This window comes from Meriones unguiculatus, chromosome 5 (assembly GCF_030254825.1).
Source record: "Meriones unguiculatus strain TT.TT164.6M chromosome 5, Bangor_MerUng_6.1, whole genome shotgun sequence".
Taxonomy (NCBI): domain Eukaryota; kingdom Metazoa; phylum Chordata; class Mammalia; order Rodentia; family Muridae; genus Meriones; species Meriones unguiculatus.
Window position 1 is genome coordinate 41,751,064 of NC_083353.1, and position 20,097 is coordinate 41,771,160.

The following is a 20,097-nucleotide window of genomic DNA, read 5'->3' on the forward strand; positions in this document are numbered from 1 at the left end:
AGACCGACCCTAGGGGAGAGAGAGGCAACCTTTGACTCTACTAATAATACTGTACTCTGTTTGCAGATGGGAGCCTAGCATAAGTGTCTTCTGAGAGGCTTCATCCAGCAGTGAATGGAAACAAATGCAGAGACCCACAGCCAAACACTAGATGGAGTTTGGGGAATCTTGTGGAAGAGTGGGAGGAAGGAGTGAGGGAGCTGGAGGGGTCAAGGATACCACGAGAAGACCCACAGAATCAACTAAACCAGGTCCATGGGGGCTCACAGAGACTGAATCACCAACGAAAGGGGCATGCCTGGGCTGGACCTTGGCCCCCTACACATATGTAGCAGAGGTGCAGATTGTCCTTCATGTTGGTGCCCTAACAACGGGTGCCCTAACAAGGGCTGTCTCTTCCTCTGTTGCCTGCCTTTGGATCCCTTTGCCCTAGCTGCTCTGCCTTGTCTGTTGTCAGTGGGAGAGGATGCATGCATCCAACTTGATGTGCCAGGGTGAGCTGGTGCCCATGGGGGACCTCCCTTTCTCTGAGGGGAATGGGAGTGGGGAACGGTGTGAGCGCGTGTGAGGGAGGGAACAGGAGGACAGTTTATGTTTATGAAACTTACTCTACCGTGGTCTGAAATCTTCAAAAATCTAGGAATGTCTTGTCACGGGTGCAGAAGTCCAGTTACACTCTAACAAGAACTTCTTCTCTGTAAGACAAGAGGAGAGGAGAATGGTGTGAGTGTGTGAGGGAGGGACTAGAAGGAGAGTTTATGTTTATTAAACAAACATAATAAAATGTTGTAGGTTAGAGAACAGAAGGCACTTACTATATGGTGGTCAAAACAGCTTCGAAAATGCGAGTATAGTTTAGTCTGTCACGGGCACAGAAGTCCAGTTGCTCTCCAACCAAGAGCTTCTGCTCTGTAAGACAGGAAGCAGGCTCAGCCAGAGCCTTAAGTGGATAGGTGTCACAATGGCTCCTTGTGGTGTCAGAGCAAGGAATGGACCAGTGATCACTAGGCACATCCCATTGGTTCCCTCACATTCTGTCCTCAGGGACAGGAATGCTGGTCTAGGGCAGTGGGGCAAGAGGGGCCTGGGGAAGCTGGTTACACACTAGTGTCTGTCCACAGTGATGCCCAGAGACCCACCTCTTCCTGTTAGGCCTACTGCCCAATGTCCACAGTTTGCTCCACGTGGTGTCACCTGGTTAGAACATTGTTCAAACACTTGATTCTTTGTGGGACTCTTGACACCCAAACCTTAAGGAGGACACACACACACACACACACACACTCTACATATAGACATGATACAACTAGCTGTGTCCTGACTGAGTCCTTCAAGGGTCATCTGATGGACCTTAGACAAGAGGTTGCAGTGAAAGTCAGGAAAGTCTCAAAGGATAAACACTTGGCAGTTGGCAAAGCTAGAAAAGTGGAAGCAGGAGGATCAGTTCATGTCCTCTTTGGCCACACAGAGATGCTGAGGCCAGCCTGTGCTACAGGAGACCCTGCCTCACCAAATACAAAAGTAATAGCAAAGAGAAGATGAGGAAGGACTGCTTTTGTTTTCTGCATGACCTAGGTTCCCAACTGCTTCAAAAGTTCAAGGTTGCTGTTACACTCGGGGCCGAGCCACAAGTGCTTGTGACAACAACACTTGAGGGTGGAGGGCTGATCAGCCATTTCCATGCTCCTGAAGCTAGGCTGCTGTCACCTCCCAACAAATGTCATCAGTTTTTCACATTAAGTGGACCTCACAGCACCCACCCAAGCTGCGGGACATACGCCAGAGAAACTGGGTGGAAGTTTACAGGAGGTCAACAAGGATGTTCACTCTTCAGAGAACGTGCATCACTCACTTGAGCACTGGATAGCAAGTCTAGTTAACTAAACCATCACACAATGACAGGGAGACACAGGTACCGTTCAGCAACTGGCACCAAAGCACAACTTGACAGTTCTGTAATCAGATATCAGATTTTTGGAAGTCACAGACCATAGACCCTCCTCTCATGACCAACACCTTGGCAAAACAGAAAGGAACCTGAAGGGCTTTGTTGCTGGACCATGAAGGTTCTGTTACCCACTGCCTTTCCCCAAACATGATCAGATTAAGGTTGGACGAAGGAGTTTTATCCAAGCCTAGACTTGGAAATTTGGGTAGACTGCCCTTGACCATAAAAAGTCCCCTGTTTCTCCAAAAAGACAGGTGCTTATTTTGGGGCTTGGGGTCTGTGCAGTCCTGGGCAGATAATTCCAGCACTAGGCGGTTTTTGTTCCTGAATATGTTCTTTGAGCTGTAGGACCAGCAGAACTCAAGAGCACAGGCTCGATCCTTTGCCTCAAAATCATTATTGCCCTCCCCTCCGGTTCCTGAACACACCCTAGCTTGGTGCCATAATCGCCCTCCTTAAGACAGAAGATAACCCATGAACGTACAGCTGCATGCAGAGAGAAGGACAGAAGTAGGCTGGAGGGATAGGGCATGGCAAGTCTCACCAAGGAAAGTCCCATCCTTCCTCAAAGAACAAGCTCCTTTTAGACTTACACTTATTCTATCCCTGAATTCCTTTTCAGCTGCCCTCTTCCACAATCACCATCACAAGATCTGAGCTGACGCTTGTCTCTAGCCCCTTTGTTGGACTCATGCCTCTTGACCTGCCAGGTAGATCCTGAGATAACCAGCTAGGAGGAGCCTTTGTGCTAGAGCCCAGGAACCATCCCGTGTGTCCATCAGTCCTCTGGACAGGAGTCCACGGCACTTGGCCCGTACTTGTACTTGGGAAGCAAGGTGCTGAACAGCAAAGGGAAAGAGTGAGGGGCTTGGAAGGGGTGGGCAGTAGGCAGTGTCATCAGGGGAATATATTCAAAGTTCTCCATGTCCATGTACGGAAGTGTCACTGGGCGGTCCATCACTCGTGTTGTGTAGTTGATATAAATACTGTGATAGCAAGATACAATCAAAGTGAGCGTGAGATAGATGAAGAATATAACGGTAAGCATAATCAATGCTGAAACCAATGAATGAATAAATAGAGGCGATTGCCACAAAACCGACAGTGTTAGAGAGAAACTCAGTCAGCCGAGGGTCAACTGGTCTGGTTGTCCTAGGGGAGCTGGCCAATGCTGTGATTCACCAACTCTCAAACCATTCAATCTAGCAACCAATGGTTGCCACACTTGATGGGACCAAACCCAGTCCCAGTGAGTTCTGTATGTGGCCAGGTTCCACCATTCCTCACAAGGACTCTTTGTGATTTAGAGCAAGGAAGGACCTAGCCATGCCTGGGCACCAATCACATCGATTCCCCCAGTTTCTGCCCGCAAGGACAGGGAAGGCATGGTAGCAGGAAAGGCAGGTAGCTGAAGGAGTAGGGACCTGAGCCAGCCAGCCAGTTCTGTCCAGTTTTCCCTTGGTGCCAGTGACCCTCTTCCTCCTGTAAGACCCCACTTCCCCACACAGTGCCACATGCCGGAGCCCAGTGTTCAAACACGTGACTCTTTGTGGTACATTTGCCGTCTCAAGCAGCAGGCTCCAGAGGGTTGTCTTCCGGTGCGCTGTGGACACTGATGCCCATCCTTTAGGGCACAGGTAGCATGCTTCCCTTTTCCCCTTCTCCCTGGCTCTCTAGCGGCTCTCTGCATACAAAGCTCAGCACATACACACTCATCAAGGACATCACTTCCTTTCTCATTCGACTCAGGTGAACGAGAAATGGAGAGTGGCCTCGGGCTGAGGTTAGGATGCTGTGGTGGCTAATCACTGTTGTCAAAATGAGTACACCAGGAATTAACTGAGAGGGTGGCTCTCAGGAGTCTTCGGGGTGACCCTACCTGAGACTCCTAGCAGCAGGGGATATGGAGCCTGATGTGGCCCCCTCCTGCAGCCATGCACGACTTCCAGTCAAGGGGGCCAGTGGAGGGAACTCACCCACCCACAAAGCCTTCCACCCAAAGTGTGCCCCGCCTACAGGAAATGCAGGATTAAACAGGGAGCCCAGATGGAGGGAACTGGCAACCAATGACCAACCCAACTTGAGACCGACCCTAGGGGAGAGAGAGGCAACCTTTGACTCTACTAATAATACTGTACTCAGCTTGCAGATGGGAGCCTAGCATAACTGTCTTCTGAGAGGCTTCATCCAGCAGTGAATGGAAACAAATGCAGAGACCCACAGCCAAACACTAGATGGAGTTTGGGGAATCTTGTGGAAGAGTGGGAGGAAGGAGTGAGGGAGCTGGAGGGGTCAAGGAAACCACGAGAAGACCCACAGAGTCAACTAAACTGGGTCCATGGGGGCTCACAGAGTCTGAATCACCAACCAAAGGGGCATGCCTGGGCTGGACCTTGGCCCCCTACACATATGTAGCAGAGGTGCAGCTGTCCTTCATGTTGGTGCCCTAACAACGGGTGCCCTAACAAGGGCTGTCTCTTCCTCTGTTGCCTGCCTTTGGATCCCTTTGCCCTAGCTGCTCTGCCTTGTCTGGTGTCAGTGGGAGAGGATGCATGCAGTCCTTTGGGCAACTTGATGTGCCAGGGTGAGCTGGTGCCCATGGGGGACCTCCCTTTCTCTGAGGAGAATGGGAGTGGGGAACGGTGTGAGGGTGTGTGAGGGAGGGAATAGGAGGAGAGTCCTGCAATTAGGCTTGAAATCAAATAAAGAAATAAATTTCCTTGGTTGAATAATTTGAAGTGGAGACTCATCCTAAGTGTGGATATTTTTAGGCAGAAGACCCATCTGAAATGAGCCATGCCTTCCAAAGGCAGTGGATAAAAACACAGAGAAAAAGGAAGTTGTGCTTTTTTGTCTCCTTGTTGTTAATCTCACTTACAATTCAATTATTCCGTGCCCTTCCGTAGCTGGTGTTAGAAGGTAATTCTTCTGGATTCCAATGTGCACTGAACATTGGCAGCTCCCTAGTATCTCCTTGGGACCCCAGCACCAGACTGGGCTTGCTTAGACATCCATTGTCTTAGTTCTTTTTCTATTGCTGTTAAGATACACTATGACCTCAGCTGTTTATGAAAGAAAAGGACGTAAATGAGGGCTTGCTCACAGTTTGAAGGGCTAGTCCAGGACCATCACAGTAGGAAGTCTGGCAGGGGACAGGCAGGCAGGCATGGCAGGCATGGCACTGGAGTAGTGGCTAGGACTCTACACCTTCATTTGCAGTCAGAGAGAGACAGAGACAGAGACAGAGAGACAGACAAATATAGACAGAGCGACAGAAAGACACACAGAGAGACAGAGAGAGGGACAGGGATGTAGGGAGAGAGAGACAAATATATAGAGAGAGATAGTGACAGAGAGAGAGACTGGGCCTGGCTTGCACTTCTGAAACCTCAAAGCCCACCCCCAATGTGACACACATTTTTCAACAAGGTCACACTTCCTAATCCTTCCTAAAGAGTAACTAGGAGCCAAGTAATCAAACTCATATATGTGTCTTCAATGGGTACCTGCACTCTCATGCATAAAATCATTGGGCCAACTGAATTTACCAGCAATCCCTATTCCCAGTCCCCTCTTAACGCCTCACCTCCCACCCTCCACTCCACCACCCGCACTGCTAACTCCAGTGTCTCAGTGTTACTATGCTGTGAGGAAACACTATGACAAAAGTGACTTGGAGAAGAAAAGATTTATTTAGCTTATGCTTCCACTGCAGGCAGTCAGGGCAGGAGGCAGAGGCCAACGTAGAGGTCGTGAAGGAATATAGCTTGCTAGCTTCTCCTCCCAGATTGCTCAGCCTGCTTTCTTAGAGCACGCAGGACCACTAGCCCAGAGGTGGCACCAACCACAATGAGCTGGGCCCTCCCACAACAGTCAGGAAGAAAATGCCCTACAGGTTTACCTACAGCTCAGTCTTAGTAGAGGCATATTCTCAATTGAGGGTTCCTCCTCTCAGATGAATTTAGCTTGCATCAAGTTGACATAAAACTAGCCAGAACACCCAGGTTTTGCCTTAGGTCCTTTAAAAAGCTCCCCCACCAGCAAACTGATTGTACCCTGCTCCCCGAGTCCCTTCTGTGGTGGTTCGAATAGGAATGGCTCCCACAGACTCATGTGGTTGAATGCTTGGCTCACAGGGAATGGCACTATTAGGAGGTGTGGCCTGTTGGAGTAGGTGTGGCCTTGTTTGAATAAGTCTGTCACTGTGTCAGTGGGTTTAAGATCTCCTATGCTGAAGCCCCACCCAGTGTGGAATCAGAGCCTCCTCCTGGCTGCCTGCAGAAAACAGTGTCCTGCCTGTGGATCAAGATGTAGAACTCTGAGCTCCTTCCCCAGCCTCATGTCCGCTTGCATGCCACCATGCTTCCTGCAGTGATGATAATGAACTAAACAACCAGCCCCAATGATGTGTTTTCCTTTGTAAGGGTTGCAGTGGTCATGGTGTCTCTTCACAGTAAAGAAACCCTAACTAAGTCACCCTCCTACCTTACTGTATCTTTCTCCTCTCTTCCTGCATCCTCCCCATTTAAGTGGCGCCTATAAAACTGTAACAAACTCCTGTCTAAAACTCATCCTCTGTAGAGAATTTGAACTCTTTTTTTTTTTTAATCCAGGGTTTCTGTACTCCCCTGACTGCTCTGGAAGTTGCTCTGTAGATCAGGCGGACCTCGACTCAGAGAGATCCACCTGCCTCTGCCTCCCGTGTTCTGGTGTTAAAGGCCACCACTGCCTGGCTCATAATGTGAATTCTTGAGCCAAGAACCAGGAAGCAGTGGCAAAGGGTGGTTTTGGTAGTTGTTGAACTTCTGAAATCCTGAGAGGCTCCATCACTCTCTAAGACATCCCAATATTCCCATATCAACATGCCCATAATCCCAGTCCTGGAGGTAGAGACAATAGGCTCAGTTGTTAAGGTCATTGTTGGCTGCATAGTTGGAGGCCAGCCAGGGCTGCATTTGAACATGTCTTTAAAAAAATGTCAACAGAGGCTGAAAAGATGGCTCAGTGGGTAGGAGCATATATTGTCTTTCAGAGGACTGAAGTTCAGTTCCCACTACCCAGGTTAGGCACCTCACCACTGGCTGTAGGTCCAGCTCCAGGGTCAAGAGAGAAATTGAGAGCAAGATGAAGAGGGGGTGGGGTGGGGCTTGTACACTTGTAGTTAAGTTCAGTTTTTCCAAGTTATTATGTTGCTTAAAAGCCCTTTGTTAAGGCGCTAGAGCCAAGCAGGTGAATAAGGATATTAAGATCAGCATTTTTTAAAGTACTTTGCTTCTACTGATCAGTAGACACCGTTATCAACCTCATAAAATGGGAGAGGAAGCTGTATAAAGATAAACAATTAATTACCTAATCACAGGACAAGAACCATGGTGGCTACTATTGTCAACTGAACATCTACGAGGTAAACTTTGGGGGTATCTGTGAAGGATATCTAGATGAGGGTTAGCCTCTGAGAGTATGTGTGAAGGATTGTCTTGATTAGGTTAAATGATGAGAAAAGTGCCGTTAATTGTGGATGGGACCATTATCCTGGATTCTACAAAGTAGAGAGGGAAAGCTGAGCCCAAGCAAGCACATGTTAATTCATTGCTCACTTCTTCTAATTGCAGCTGTCAAGGAACCAGTCTCTAAAAACTCCCATTGCCTTGACTCTCCTCTCCACATCCCAGATTCTCTTTTGTGGTGGACTGCAACCTGGAACTGTGAGCTGAACTAAGCCCCTTCTCCCTTATTTTGCTTTTGCCAGTATATTTTTGTCACAGCAACTGATCAAGAAACAAGACAAGACCCTAGTAGCACTGGATATTAGACATATAATATAGGATAAACATACTAAAATTTGTACACCTAAGGAAGCTAAGCAAGAAGTAGGACCCTGGGTAAGATGATCAATCCTCATTCAGAAAGGCAAATGGGACAGATGTTGGAAGAGGGAGAAAACAGGGAACAGGACAGGAGTCTACCACAGAGAGCCATTGAAAGACTCTACCCAGCAAGGTATCAAAGCAGATGCTGAGACTCTTAGACAACTTTTGGCAGAGTTCAGGGAACCTTATGAAAGAAAGGGGAGATAGAAAGACCTGGAGGGGACAGGAGCGCCACAAGGAGAGCAACAGAATCAAAAAATCTGGGCAAAGGGGTCTTTTCTGAGACTAATACTCCAATCAAGGACCATGCATGGAGATAACCTAGAACCCCTGCACAGAAGTAGCTCATGGCACTCAATTTCCAAGTGGGTTCCCTAGCAATAGGAACAGGGACTGTCTCTTACAGGAACTCAGTGGCCAGCACTTTGATCATCTCCCCCTGAGAGGGGGGCAGCCTTACCAGGCCACAGAGGAAGACAATGCAGCCAATTCTGATGAGACGTGATAGGTTACAGTCAGATGGAAGGTGAGGAGGATCTCTCTTATCAGTGGACTTGGGGAGGGGCATGGGAGGAGATGAAAGAAAGAGGGTGGGATTGGGAGGGAATGAGAGAGGGTGCTACAGCTGAGATACAAAGTGAATAAACTGTAATTAATAAAAAAAATTTACAAAGGAAAAAAAGTTTGTTAATTTTCAGAGCAAAAGACTAGATAACAATGAAGATAAAGCAAGTAGCCCAGGTGATTCAGCCTCACAGACTGCCTCAGTTATTGTTTCCTCAAGAAGCTACATCCTGGCCAACTTCAAAAGGGCTGGTCCAAATGACCAATTCCACAGAGCCCGGGCAGAAAACACGAGACTGGACAGAAAACACACAGTCTAGATAGAAAACATGGAGACTGGACAGAAAAAGATTCAGCTAGTTTCTCCAGTGGTTGGCCCAATATCCTAATTTTTAAGGGGACCCAAAAGATGTTTTTAACCCGAGACAGCAAGAAGTAATTTTAAGAACATGGCGCCCCCTTTCCCAAGAGGTAGGTTATAGATTGATCATGGTAAGGGAGAAAATAAAGTAAAAGTTAAAATCAGGGATCTCTTTCTTCCTCCCCTCTATCTTTCTCTCCTATCTAGTGTTAGGGGAAAGGAGAAAAAAAGCAAATGATAAAAGAAAAAGGGGGAATATAGGATTTAGGATAAATGATAGATTATTGAATCTACTAGTCTCAAATATTTTACAGTGATATGGATTGTTATATACTGATAGTATATAAGCTAATTTTATTCAAGTTTTGCTTAATGTATTGTACATATGCAACTTATTTGTAAATGTGATGTAAAGTTCTAGTCTTGTGAAAGCTAACTATTGCCAACTGTTCAGGATGATTGGAGATCCAAGTTAGTATTTAAAAAGTCACCCATAAATAATCTTACTTGTAGTTTTGTTAGATACTAGTTTACTTAATTACAGAAATAAGCTTTATTTAGTCTCTTATATATATTTTCAAGGTTAAGCAGATAATACATAGCTAGAAACAAGCAATGTTGCTCTAATTTATTATAGATAGATATGATTATATACTATATAATGCCAGATAAATGGGTGGTCTTCAAATACTTCAGAGATCTATGGAATATGGCATTTGAAGGTATTTTAATAATAAAAGACTTTTTCTGACAGAGAGACACATCTGCTCCTGGCAGCATCTCTAATCTATTTCAAAGAAGATGATAGGCATCTAAGATGCAAATGTGGCAGGATAGCCACTGGAGTTAAACAAAACAATTGTCCTTCAACTGCTGATAGCAGGCTCCAAACTATGAACAAGCAGGACACTGTAAAACTGAGTGTCCAACTTGGCAGAGACTAACTGGTCAATCCTACAAAAGTCCCGCATCACAGAAAAGCCTGTCATATATTCTGGAGTTATAGGCTGAAGACTGGATGGCAAGTGACAGAGAGAAACCTCTGGGGACTGTCCAGACAGTAAACTGTCTCTGTCATTTCTATAGTTATGGAAGTTGTTTGCTTCCTATATACTTAGGTAATATTATTTCCTTCTAAGGTCTCTGGTGGGTTGAAGACTACATAGTCATAGTCTTACTACAATTAAGTTTAGCCGTTTAGAAACTAAGACAATGTTTTATGTATATAAGGGTGTTTTAAGGTCTAGATAGATGTTTTTTACGTTGATAAATACAAGACATGATAAGAAAATGATTTAGATATAGAACTTTGGACTTACCAGGATTGGATAGATAGTAGAATACTTTTTCTAAGAATGCCTCCTCCTCCCCAGCTATGCAAGTAGAAACCTGAGTGTGAAAGAGTCTAAATAGTACATCATGCTATGAAAATCAGGAGAATAAGCTTTGGGAAACTTGACCATTAACTTGACCAACTGTCAGTTTCACTAAGTAGTGTCCCAGGGGAGAAGAGCAAGAGAAGTAGTCCTGTGCTGTCACTAGAAAGGGAACACCTTCCTTCCCAGGAGACAAAAGAACAAGGGGGTAGTTTGTGACCATTCAAACATTTTACCTGTTATAGGAAATGTACCAAGATACTTAACAATTCCAGAAATCTTAAGTTCTTTGTCTTTCAAGAGATTGGAGAATTTGTCAGCAGACTGACATGCCAAGGCTTCAGTCTGACACAACCATTGCCATGAAGGAAGGGGCTAGGTTTCCTCCATTGAATATGCTCTGCTGACCCATCAGCTTCCAAATGACTCAGTTTCTTGTTGACCCCTCCCTCCTTTGATCTAGATCCTTCCGCCAAGTTGTCAGACACCTGTTAGGTGCTGTATTGCTCTCTCACACTGCCATCTAATCTTCCCAGAATCTTTTTGGGTGCTGCTAAGGCTTCGAGAAGGCTCTAAAAAAGGCTTCAGACAGTACACACTGAATAAAATTTAAATTGCTTCTCTTATAGTTGTCAACAATATGAGCAAATCTGATACATTCTAGTACATTTTATGTCAGTGGAGTAACTCCACTGTCTGCAGGTTCGTGGATGTCTCACTAGTCTCTGGGACCCACCACACACTATATGTAAAAGGAGAGTATTTGCCAGAAGCAATTTGTCATCTGGAACAACAGACTTTGTGAAGAATCTGAGCCATGTTGGCTTTGGTGATGGGATAAACAAAAGGACCAGTAATCAAGTAAAGCTTAGGCTCAGAAGTAGTCTATAGCAAGATATCATGGAGGTATCCCAGAGGCCAGGCAATCCACAGTGTCAGCCCAGAAATGGTCAGGGCTAATCAACCCAGGATTGTTAATACTCCATGAAAACCCAGCTGAGTCTGGCTTCAAGTAAGTATGGCATAAAATAGCTCTAGGTTCAAGCCAATGCACCAGACCAAAGCCCTTGCAATGCAGAGATGAAACCCACTCAAGATGGAATGATACCCAAAGCTGGCTAATCCAGAATCTTCTGAAGAATAAACTCATATTGTAGATGGGCCAATTATCAGTCCAAGACAGAGCCTATTTAATCTGACTCACATGCTATTCACTTTTCTCACCATTGGGACCAAAAAGCAACAAGGGGGTCTTTAAATAGGTCTCAGATGGTGGCAAGAACTGAGGCAGCTGTTCACATTGCATTTAGGGTTGGAAAGCAGAAAACAATGAATGCTGGTGTTCAGCTGGGGCCCCAGCCTGTGTTGGGGCTGGCCTTCCTACTTCAACTGACCCAACAGAAAAACTCCCTCAGGTGTGCTCAAAGGGTTATCTCCCAGCTAATTCTAGATCCTGTAGTGTTGACAATCACTATTAACTCAGCCTTCTGAATAACTCATTCTTTGGCCCTTACTGAACAAACAGTTCACTTCATGAAGAACAGAGACAAGGCAAAAGCTGAGATGAGTCAGTACAGTTTGGGGTCCTGACAAAGCCAGAGTTCACGTACCCGTGATAGAAAGCTATCTTAGATAAGCTAATGCCAACAAAGTCAATCACACACCAGGTCAGTTCTGTACCATTTCTCTTCAACTCTGGCATATAAAAGGGCCTGACTCACAAATTCCAGACCAGTTCACAACGGATGTTGTCAGAGAAACTCTTCAGACCTGTCAAGTCCATAATCATTTTGATCCTTCTAAGGGCTACTGTTGTGGAGGATACAACAAAAAAGACTACTCGGAAACAGGTTTAAGCCAATAGAGAGCCTTCATTAGCCAGTGGATGACTACCCTGGGTATTAAGGACCTCTATGCAGTCTGGAGCCTTTCTCAGGGTGAGCTTTTAAGACAGAAATCATATCCTAGATTAATTTGCCTCTGTTAGCAACAACAGTTAGCCAAAAGCAGAACTACAAAAGCCAAAAGGCAAGGTTAGTATATACAGAAACTTTTCCGAAACTGTGGACTTTGTTCTCATTTTTGCAGGTGTTGCTGTCTACATGTTGGGTTTCAAGGCCTGCATGGTACTTGGATCATGGCTTTGGTTGTGCTCAGGTCTGGAAACCTGTTACACCACCTTCCAAACTGCGTGCAAGTGGCCCTGAGAGGGCGTGAGAGTGTGGCACATGTGTGGATGGGTGCACACCATGAAGGAGGCTTGCACCTTGTGGAACAACCCCATGGGCGCCTTCAGAGTACAAATATCTGAAGAACACCAGAAATGGGTATAGGGATGTGAGGGACACAAAGAGTGGTGAGCTATGGTGTTTCCTTCCTTGTCTGATATCCTCTTCTTCCGGATGAAAGCTATGACTGCATGCAGAATTACTGTCTATTCTCCAGAATGGTCAGAGTGACCTGTAAGTTAATAACAGGGTCCCCAAACAAGCTGTTCAGGGCAAAGCAACTTCTGCCTGTGCTAATTAGCTGACTGTGGAAGTTCCTTGGCCTACCCTTAGCACAATTCCCAACTGCACAATGGAGAATAATAATATTGCCTACCTCGCTGGGTTTTTCAGTGATTCAACAAGATAATATATCATTATAGCCTCAGGAAGCACTCAATAGGTTTTGGATTTTTTTGCTATTGGAAGACTCAGAAAAAAATGAACTTGAACTTCTCCTGGGAATAAGAATGCATTTAAGAGAACCACTGAGGATCGTGTGATTTTTCTAACAATGAATCAAAGCTCACTTTGTATGTAGGCCTTTCGTATTATTAACTTGTAAAATTGCCAAGATGAAGACTTTAGCTCATCCTGAAACAGCTGGGAATTGGTGGTTTCCTAGGATGCATGTACGAAACAAATGGAAAACACACTTAGACTATCAATAATCCATTGGCAAAAGTCCTATTTTTAGAGCCAAGAATGTCCAACAGCTAAGCGCCAGTGAGACGCCTGCTTGCATTCAGTCACCAGAGTTGCTCCTTTCTGTTCTTCACTTTGTATTAATATTACTCTCTCTCTTCTCTCTCTCTCTGTGTGTGTGTGTGTGTGTGTGTGTGTGTGTGTGTGTGTGGTGCATGTATAGTGTATGTGAGCAGTGTATGGTTTGTGTAGTATGGTGTGTGTGTGTGTGTGTGTGGCACATGTGTAGTATGCAGTGTGTGCACAGTGTGTGTGGCGTGTGTGTAGTATGTAGTGTATGTGTGTATGCTGGGGGGAATCTGCATTCTATAATACACACATGAAAGTCATGAACAGCTTTGTAGAGACTGTCCTGTCCTGTCACCTACCTTTTTGTGAGCTCTGGGATCCAGTTTAGGTCTCCAGGCTTGCTTGGCAGGTGTCTTTATCCACTGAACCATCTCATTGGCCCTTATTCTGGGTTTTGAGATATATAGATCCATCTTTAAAGCTCAGATTAGGGGGTGGGTAATGGAGGAGTTAGGAGGAGGTGTGGAGGGTAAATATTATCAAATATATAGTATGTATATATAAAATACTCAGTATACTATTGTATTAATACTAAGCAATACTTGCTATCCATTCTTATTAACTTGGTCATTGATTCAAATACTTTACAGAGAGCTGTTGTGATTGCTTATCTTCATGCACAGCTCAACTAGATTTAAAGCCACCTGGGAGACACATTTGGGAGTGACTATGAGGGAAGTTGCTACAGACTTAACTGCACAGAGAAGCCCACCCTAAACTAAACAAATAGTGGTGATCTACGGTGAGGCTTGGTGGCAAGACTGAATAAAAAAGGGAGAAAGGAGCTGGAGAGCCTGGTGAGCCCCGTGCTTATCTCTCTGGTTCCTGACTGGATGCAATGTAACCAGCTGCCTCACAGTCCTGCTCCCATCCTTTCTCCACCTTGCTGATGTGGGGAGTGACTCTGGTGCTCTGTGTATTCCGATGCTGGTTTCTGTGCCCTGAGATATGGTTGCAGCCTGGATGTGTGCATTGTCATGTACTCTTAACTATATTGTGTAAATTTTGCTCCCTAATTTATCTCTGATTGGATAATTAAAAAATGGACAGCCTGTATCTGGGTAGAAGAGACGTAGGCGAGGCTTTGGTTTCTGGGCTTACAGTCTCAGATAAGGGCTTGGAGGTCAAAGGGAGGAGGAGGAAGAAGATGAGAGAAAGGATATGGCCTGATGGAGCAGATACAGCCCAGACGGGACCAATTTTGGCAAGTAACTTGGGGCATGTGGCTGAGAAGTAGCTTAGAAAATTATTATAAATTGTACCTGCCCAGTTAGTGTGCTTATAGCTTACTAATAAATATAATAAACCACTGTGTCTTTTATTTGGGAGCTAGAATGAGTAAATTGAAAATAACACTGAGTTAATAAACTTTCTACAATATGATGACTGTATTTTCAAGCTGTGAGCCACAAAAGACATTTTTTCTTTCTTAGATTGCTTTCTCAGTATTTTTTTTTTTTTTTGGTTACAGGAAATGAGAAAAAGTAATAATATATTTATTATGTGGAAGTTCCTTTGATTTGAATGGGGGAACACATGACAATAGCCTAGACTTTCACAGATGTTATCAAGGAGGCAGATGTATATAATCAGTATTGGCACAAATGATTGTTATCCTCTCATTGAGAGGAAACATGTCCCTTCTATCCAAACAAATCCAAGAGAATAATAGCATTCACTAGGATGACTTGTTCCAGAGGTGAATGAACTAAGAGAACACATACACCTCTTTTTCCTCTAATAAGCAACTTTCACTAAGAGACCTAACAGTGATCATGAAGGAGCCTATGATGGTAAAACTAAGCCATGGGCTACAGAAACTGCTTCTAGCTTGTATGAGGTATCCAGGGTGCTCATCCCCACTCCTAATCCATTAGAACTCACCAGAGTACAGTGGTAGCTAATGACATGTGCATTTATCTGATGCTTTTGCTCTGAGCATTCAGCCCTTTGGAAACTGCTTGAGAGCATCAAGAACTGGGACAGATTTTTCAGAGATAAGTAAATGTGTGTCCAACCAAGATGTGTATCTAAGAGGCTAGCTCAGCCTGTATCCTCATTTTTGAAAGCCTCTGCCTTTTCCATGGCCAAAGTGAAGGCCAAGAAATCACATGCCACCTGTTATGCATTAGGGTCAGCAAGTTTCCTGAGTAGGGACCAATTCTGAAGCCAGAGCACACTTGTCAAAATAGAGAACCCAAGACATGGAGGGGGTTGTGATCTCAGCTTTGCTTTCTTCTCAATTCTATCTCTCCTCATGGGTGATTGCTGTGAAATCTTAATCATGTTATAAATTTAGGCACTTAAATTGTTTTGTAAGCCCAAAGAAAACAGTGGAGTCAATGAATAAACATATAAAGAAAGCCAAGGGGAATTATTATCTTTGGGTTGAAAAATGAAACACTCAATGGAATTATTACAAGTCTAGGAGCCAATAAGGAAGAAATAAAGACCCATAGTCAGAAAACTGTCCCTTAGCAGTCAGATCTGCCCCAAGGCAGAGGAAAATCCTTGGGTGGTAAGATAAGGAGGAGCCATAATTTAAAGCAGAAGCATCATGGGAATTCATTACATACTTCCTAAGTAATGGGGTCAGTTTAAAGCACAGTTCTTGATAGTGAACTCAATTCAGGAACTGTGGGAAAGAGGCAGAAAAGAATAACATCCTAGCAAAGTAGCAGTGGTGTAGGCAAACACAGCAGATACTTTTGGAATGCTTTTTCCACATGTTGATAGTTCCCCATAAATCATGTTTTCCTAACATAGGACTGTTAGGATTAAATTTTCCAGTCTTCATTGCTCTTAAATCTAGTTCTCTCAGCTGCAGCATGGCTATGCCTTCCCAGCTGGATGACTTGCCTCTGCTCTGAAATATACCTTCATATATTTTCTCTCTAAGGTCTCCTATATGTTCTCCTTCCCTAGTGCTTAATACCACAGATTAATATCTAATTACAAAATTATAATCCAGAAAATATCTCTGTGCATTTAACATTCAGGAGCAATGCATGGGTAGAAGGGCTTTGGAAGTCATGACTTGTGGGAGCTGGAGCTACATTTGTGCTTTAATGCCACCCTGGGTGAAGAGACGTAAAAACTGAGGGGCTGAGGGAGGAGCCTGGGAGAACACCAATGTTTTTAAAGAGCTGGGCATAGAAAGAGAAGCTACTTCTAGGAGAAAACACTTGTCTGTGCCAAGGGGGACACAGAGGCAGAGCCCTGAAAGGTTTAGGTTTAGCAACTAGCAGTTCTTTACTGATTTCTATGAATAAAATATAGTGATGTGTGGGAGAGAAACTGACACCACAGCAGATGTAAACCAATGTGCAGCTTCAGGTAAAGGCAGTGTGATGGTTGGGTTTAAATATCATCTTGCCACAACCCAGAATTACCTGAGCTTGGATCCTTAACTGAGCGAGTGTCTGTAACAGGCTGGTCTGCGAGGGGTTGTCTTGACTGTTCATTGATGTAGGAAGGTCTGGGCCACAGCAGGTGATACCATTCTCCTGGCGGGTGCTCCCTGAGAGGCATAAGAAAACCAGCTAAGCATGAGCCTGCCCAACCCGGCAAGCACTGCTTCTTCATAGTTTCTGCTGACTTTCTGTTCTGACTTCCTTCAGGGTTAACCTTTGACCTGGAAGCATATGCCAAACAAACTCCCTTCTCATGTTGTTTGTGTAAACTTAATGCTTTCACTGTGCCTGCTTTGATTTTAGTGAGACCCCGAGAATAAAGTTAGGTGAGTTCTGCTCACGATCTATTCCACTGATAAACTTTGAGCAGACTGTTCAGTGCCCCTCACCTGAGAAGGGCACAGAGAGTCACTTGCTCTCATCTCTATGTTAGCCTGACCATGCGGCTTAGGATGGATGGCCCACAGGATGGTGGATGTGATGCAGAGATTTGAGATGCAATTGTAAAGGCTGACCATGCTCCCTGTCTGTACCCTAAGAAGGGCTTCTCTCTGAGGTGTGGTTGTCTCATGGCTCAAAATAGAGACGTTCAGCCATCCCCTTCTTCAGTGTGGCAGCTCCTGGCTAGCTGACCACAGCCAGCTAGAAAATACCTACTCTTGAATGCTGCTAAGATTCCATGATGGCTTTAATTGCTGACTGATGTGGTTGGTAGGGTTCTGAACCTACTTAGGAAGCAGTGTTTTACTCCAGCCTTGCCTAATTTACCTAATTTGCTTAATTTCACACTATCTGCAGTGGGAAGGGAAGGGCTGTGCCAGTGTGTCCGAGGTCTGACATGGGTCAGATGGGCCTTGTGGGTAAGGGGCAGGAAGGGATGAGTTTCTATGTGGGAAGTTCCCTTCCCTGTATTTCTTCCATAGGAGATTTGTAGCAAATTGCTGGAGAGATGTCTGGACTGAATTTCACTGTTTCTTGAGCAATTTCCATGGGATGAATTAATGGAGGAGGGAGGGGCCATTTGCTTTCCTGGAGCATGAAAGGCAGCATTGTCGATTTGGCCTTCATGTGTGGTTAGCTAAAGGAATCAGAGGCTCTGGGCAGGCATAGATCTTGTGTGTGTGTGTGTGTGTGTGTTTGTGTCCTAAAACTCTCTGGCCTTTGATGATCCTCACAATAAGCATAAAGGACATAAGGCTTAGTTTGTGATGCTGACAAAGATCACATTTCCAAAATCCATGTGTGCTCTCTCAATGAACAGTATTGAATAGGTTTGTGTAAGAAGCAGCCCAGGGCTCACAGTAACCAGGCTAAGTTAAAAGCTAACTATGTAAAACAGACCTAAAAGGGTTCTGTCCAACCCTTCAGTATTGTATATTTGTTTTCTATTTTAGTGATTTGTGATACTAGTATCTTTATTTTTACTTTAGAAATGGTGTATTTTCCCTCATTAAAATTCCTCTTTATGTTTAGTGTGTATGGGTGTCTTGCCAGTACACCACATGTCAGTACACCACATGCATGCCTAGTGCATGTAGAAGCCAGAAGGTGGCTTTGGATTATCCTGGAACTCGAGTTAGGACGGTTGTGAGCTGCCATGTGGGTACTGAGAATTGGGCCAGGGTTATCCAGAAGAGCAGCAAGTGTTCTTCACCACTGAGCCACCTCTCCATCCCCTACAACTTTCATCTTTGATGGATCTTTGACAGGTTTTTGCCTTTAGGGGCTCCAGAATATTTCAGAAATATCACTAATGTGCAAAAAGTGTTGAAACTGCAACATAATGAAGATAATTATTACAACTTCTTCCCGGTGAGCACTGATTTCTAAGTGCTGGGAATTGATGCCTTGCTTATTAGGGACAGAGCAGGAATTCTCTGGTGACTTCTAGGAACTGAACAAAAATACATGGGGGCAACTTTCAAAATGACGTTCAAGTGCCTATTATAATACACACTGCTGGGAGTCTATTTTCTCCCAGATCTTTTTCCTTCAGTGGGGGAGTCTATTTTCTCCCAGATCTTTTTCCTTCAGTGGAGACCTGTGTGCTTGGGTACCATGTGATCTCATTCTTGGTCTGTCAAGGAATGGAGGTTGTGGATTATTGAACCAAATATGGTCAAGGGAATATGAAGTGGGAGTCAACTTTAGGTAATATTTCTTGAACTGGGAAGACATAAATGTGAAGACTGAGGCTGACTTTCTGGTCTCATCATCCTGTCCTACAAATAGAGCAAGGGCTACCTTCAGATGAAAGGAAGCAGAGTTTACAGAGGGGAGATGTGCAGTCCTGAGAAAAGACAGGCAGCCTGAAGCTCTCAGTGTCAGCAGAAGTGTGGTTCTGGTCTCTCATTCCCAGCATCATCTCCTTGGTTATGATGTTACTTCTGGGGCTGCAGTATCTGAAGCCCCTCTATAGGGCAGAGGTCTTGAAGACTGGCTGGCAGGAGGACCTAACATATGCTACATTATGCTTCCATAGAAATCATGAGGAACGTCAGTACGAGCTGTATGTGGTGCCAGGTGAGTTTATTGAGCCTTAAAGAAGCTAATCATAACGCTCAGGGAACAGCCTCATAATTAGGTATCACAATGGCCACGTTTTGCTCTTCTAATGAGCAAATCCACAGTGACATCTAGTATGTTTCTGTTGATGTGCCACAGAAGGACAGCCGCAGAATCCAGAGTATGTTAGCTGTGTAGCACTTCTGTGAGTAGAAGGGCTGGTTGGGTCCTGGTGAGAAGAAAAAGAGTTGGGATCAGTGGCACCTGTCCTGGGAAGCTTTGGGAACCCTGAAGAGCATCACATAATTTCCAAACTATACACTAATTTCAATCTCTCTCTCTCCCTCTCTACCATCTCAGTCTCTTTGTTTCTCTGTCTATCACTGTCTCTGTTTCTCTTTTCTGTCTGTCCGTCTGTCTATCTTTCTCTCTCACTCTCAGTTCAGAGATCTGGAAAGTTGCTTTTAGATTAGGCTCTTAGGCTCAAACCTGGTGGATATTGTTCTCTGAATGCCAAGGAGTCACGTATTGGCACTACAGAAAGTCAATAGATTTTATTGGCATTCTCCTTTCATTTAGCCATCCACGCTTCCTTTGAACACATCTGGAGTTCACCCTAGATCCTGCCCACCCAAGGAAGCTAGTATTCTATAAAGCTGAAGGCATAGAACCTGATCCAAAATGCTTGGATTGACCCAGAAAAGGGCTTTGCAAACTTTCTCTTTGCCTCAGTTGCCCTAAATCAAGACTAATAGTAGAACCTGTGGATTCTACTAAGACTGCTGTGCGGAGCTTACAAACTACCACTTTTGAAGCACGGACAACGGTCTGATGTGGAGCAAGCACGAATCAAGTGTCTGCTCTGATGATCAACCTCATGTGATTGGTCCATCTGTGGCTACATGTTAGGGAGTCTGATGGCTCCACCGTCAGTGACTTGGGGTGTGCAGCATTAGGGGGTACACACCTGGAATCTCCTCGGCCACGTAGGTTGGGATGCCGTGGCACATGCCAGCAAT

General features: G+C 44.8%; 1 protein-coding gene across 1 annotated transcript in view; it reads right to left on the minus strand.

Moving 5' to 3' along the window:
- Nucleotides 1-19,209: 19,209 nt before the first annotated feature.
- The window catches only part of LOC110542594 (gastrokine-1), a 5,649-nt gene continuing 4,761 nt past the window's right edge, over nucleotides 19,210-20,097 (minus strand). Inside the window, exons 5-6 of the mRNA XM_060383281.1 lie at nucleotides 20,046-20,097; nucleotides 19,210-19,307 (exon numbers count right to left, since the gene is read on the minus strand). The exon at nucleotides 20,046-20,097 is cut by the window's right edge and continues 90 nt beyond it. Of these exons, the coding sequence (XP_060239264.1) occupies nucleotides 19,210-19,307; nucleotides 20,046-20,097 (150 nt within the window). The remainder of the gene's footprint in view (nucleotides 19,308-20,045) is intronic.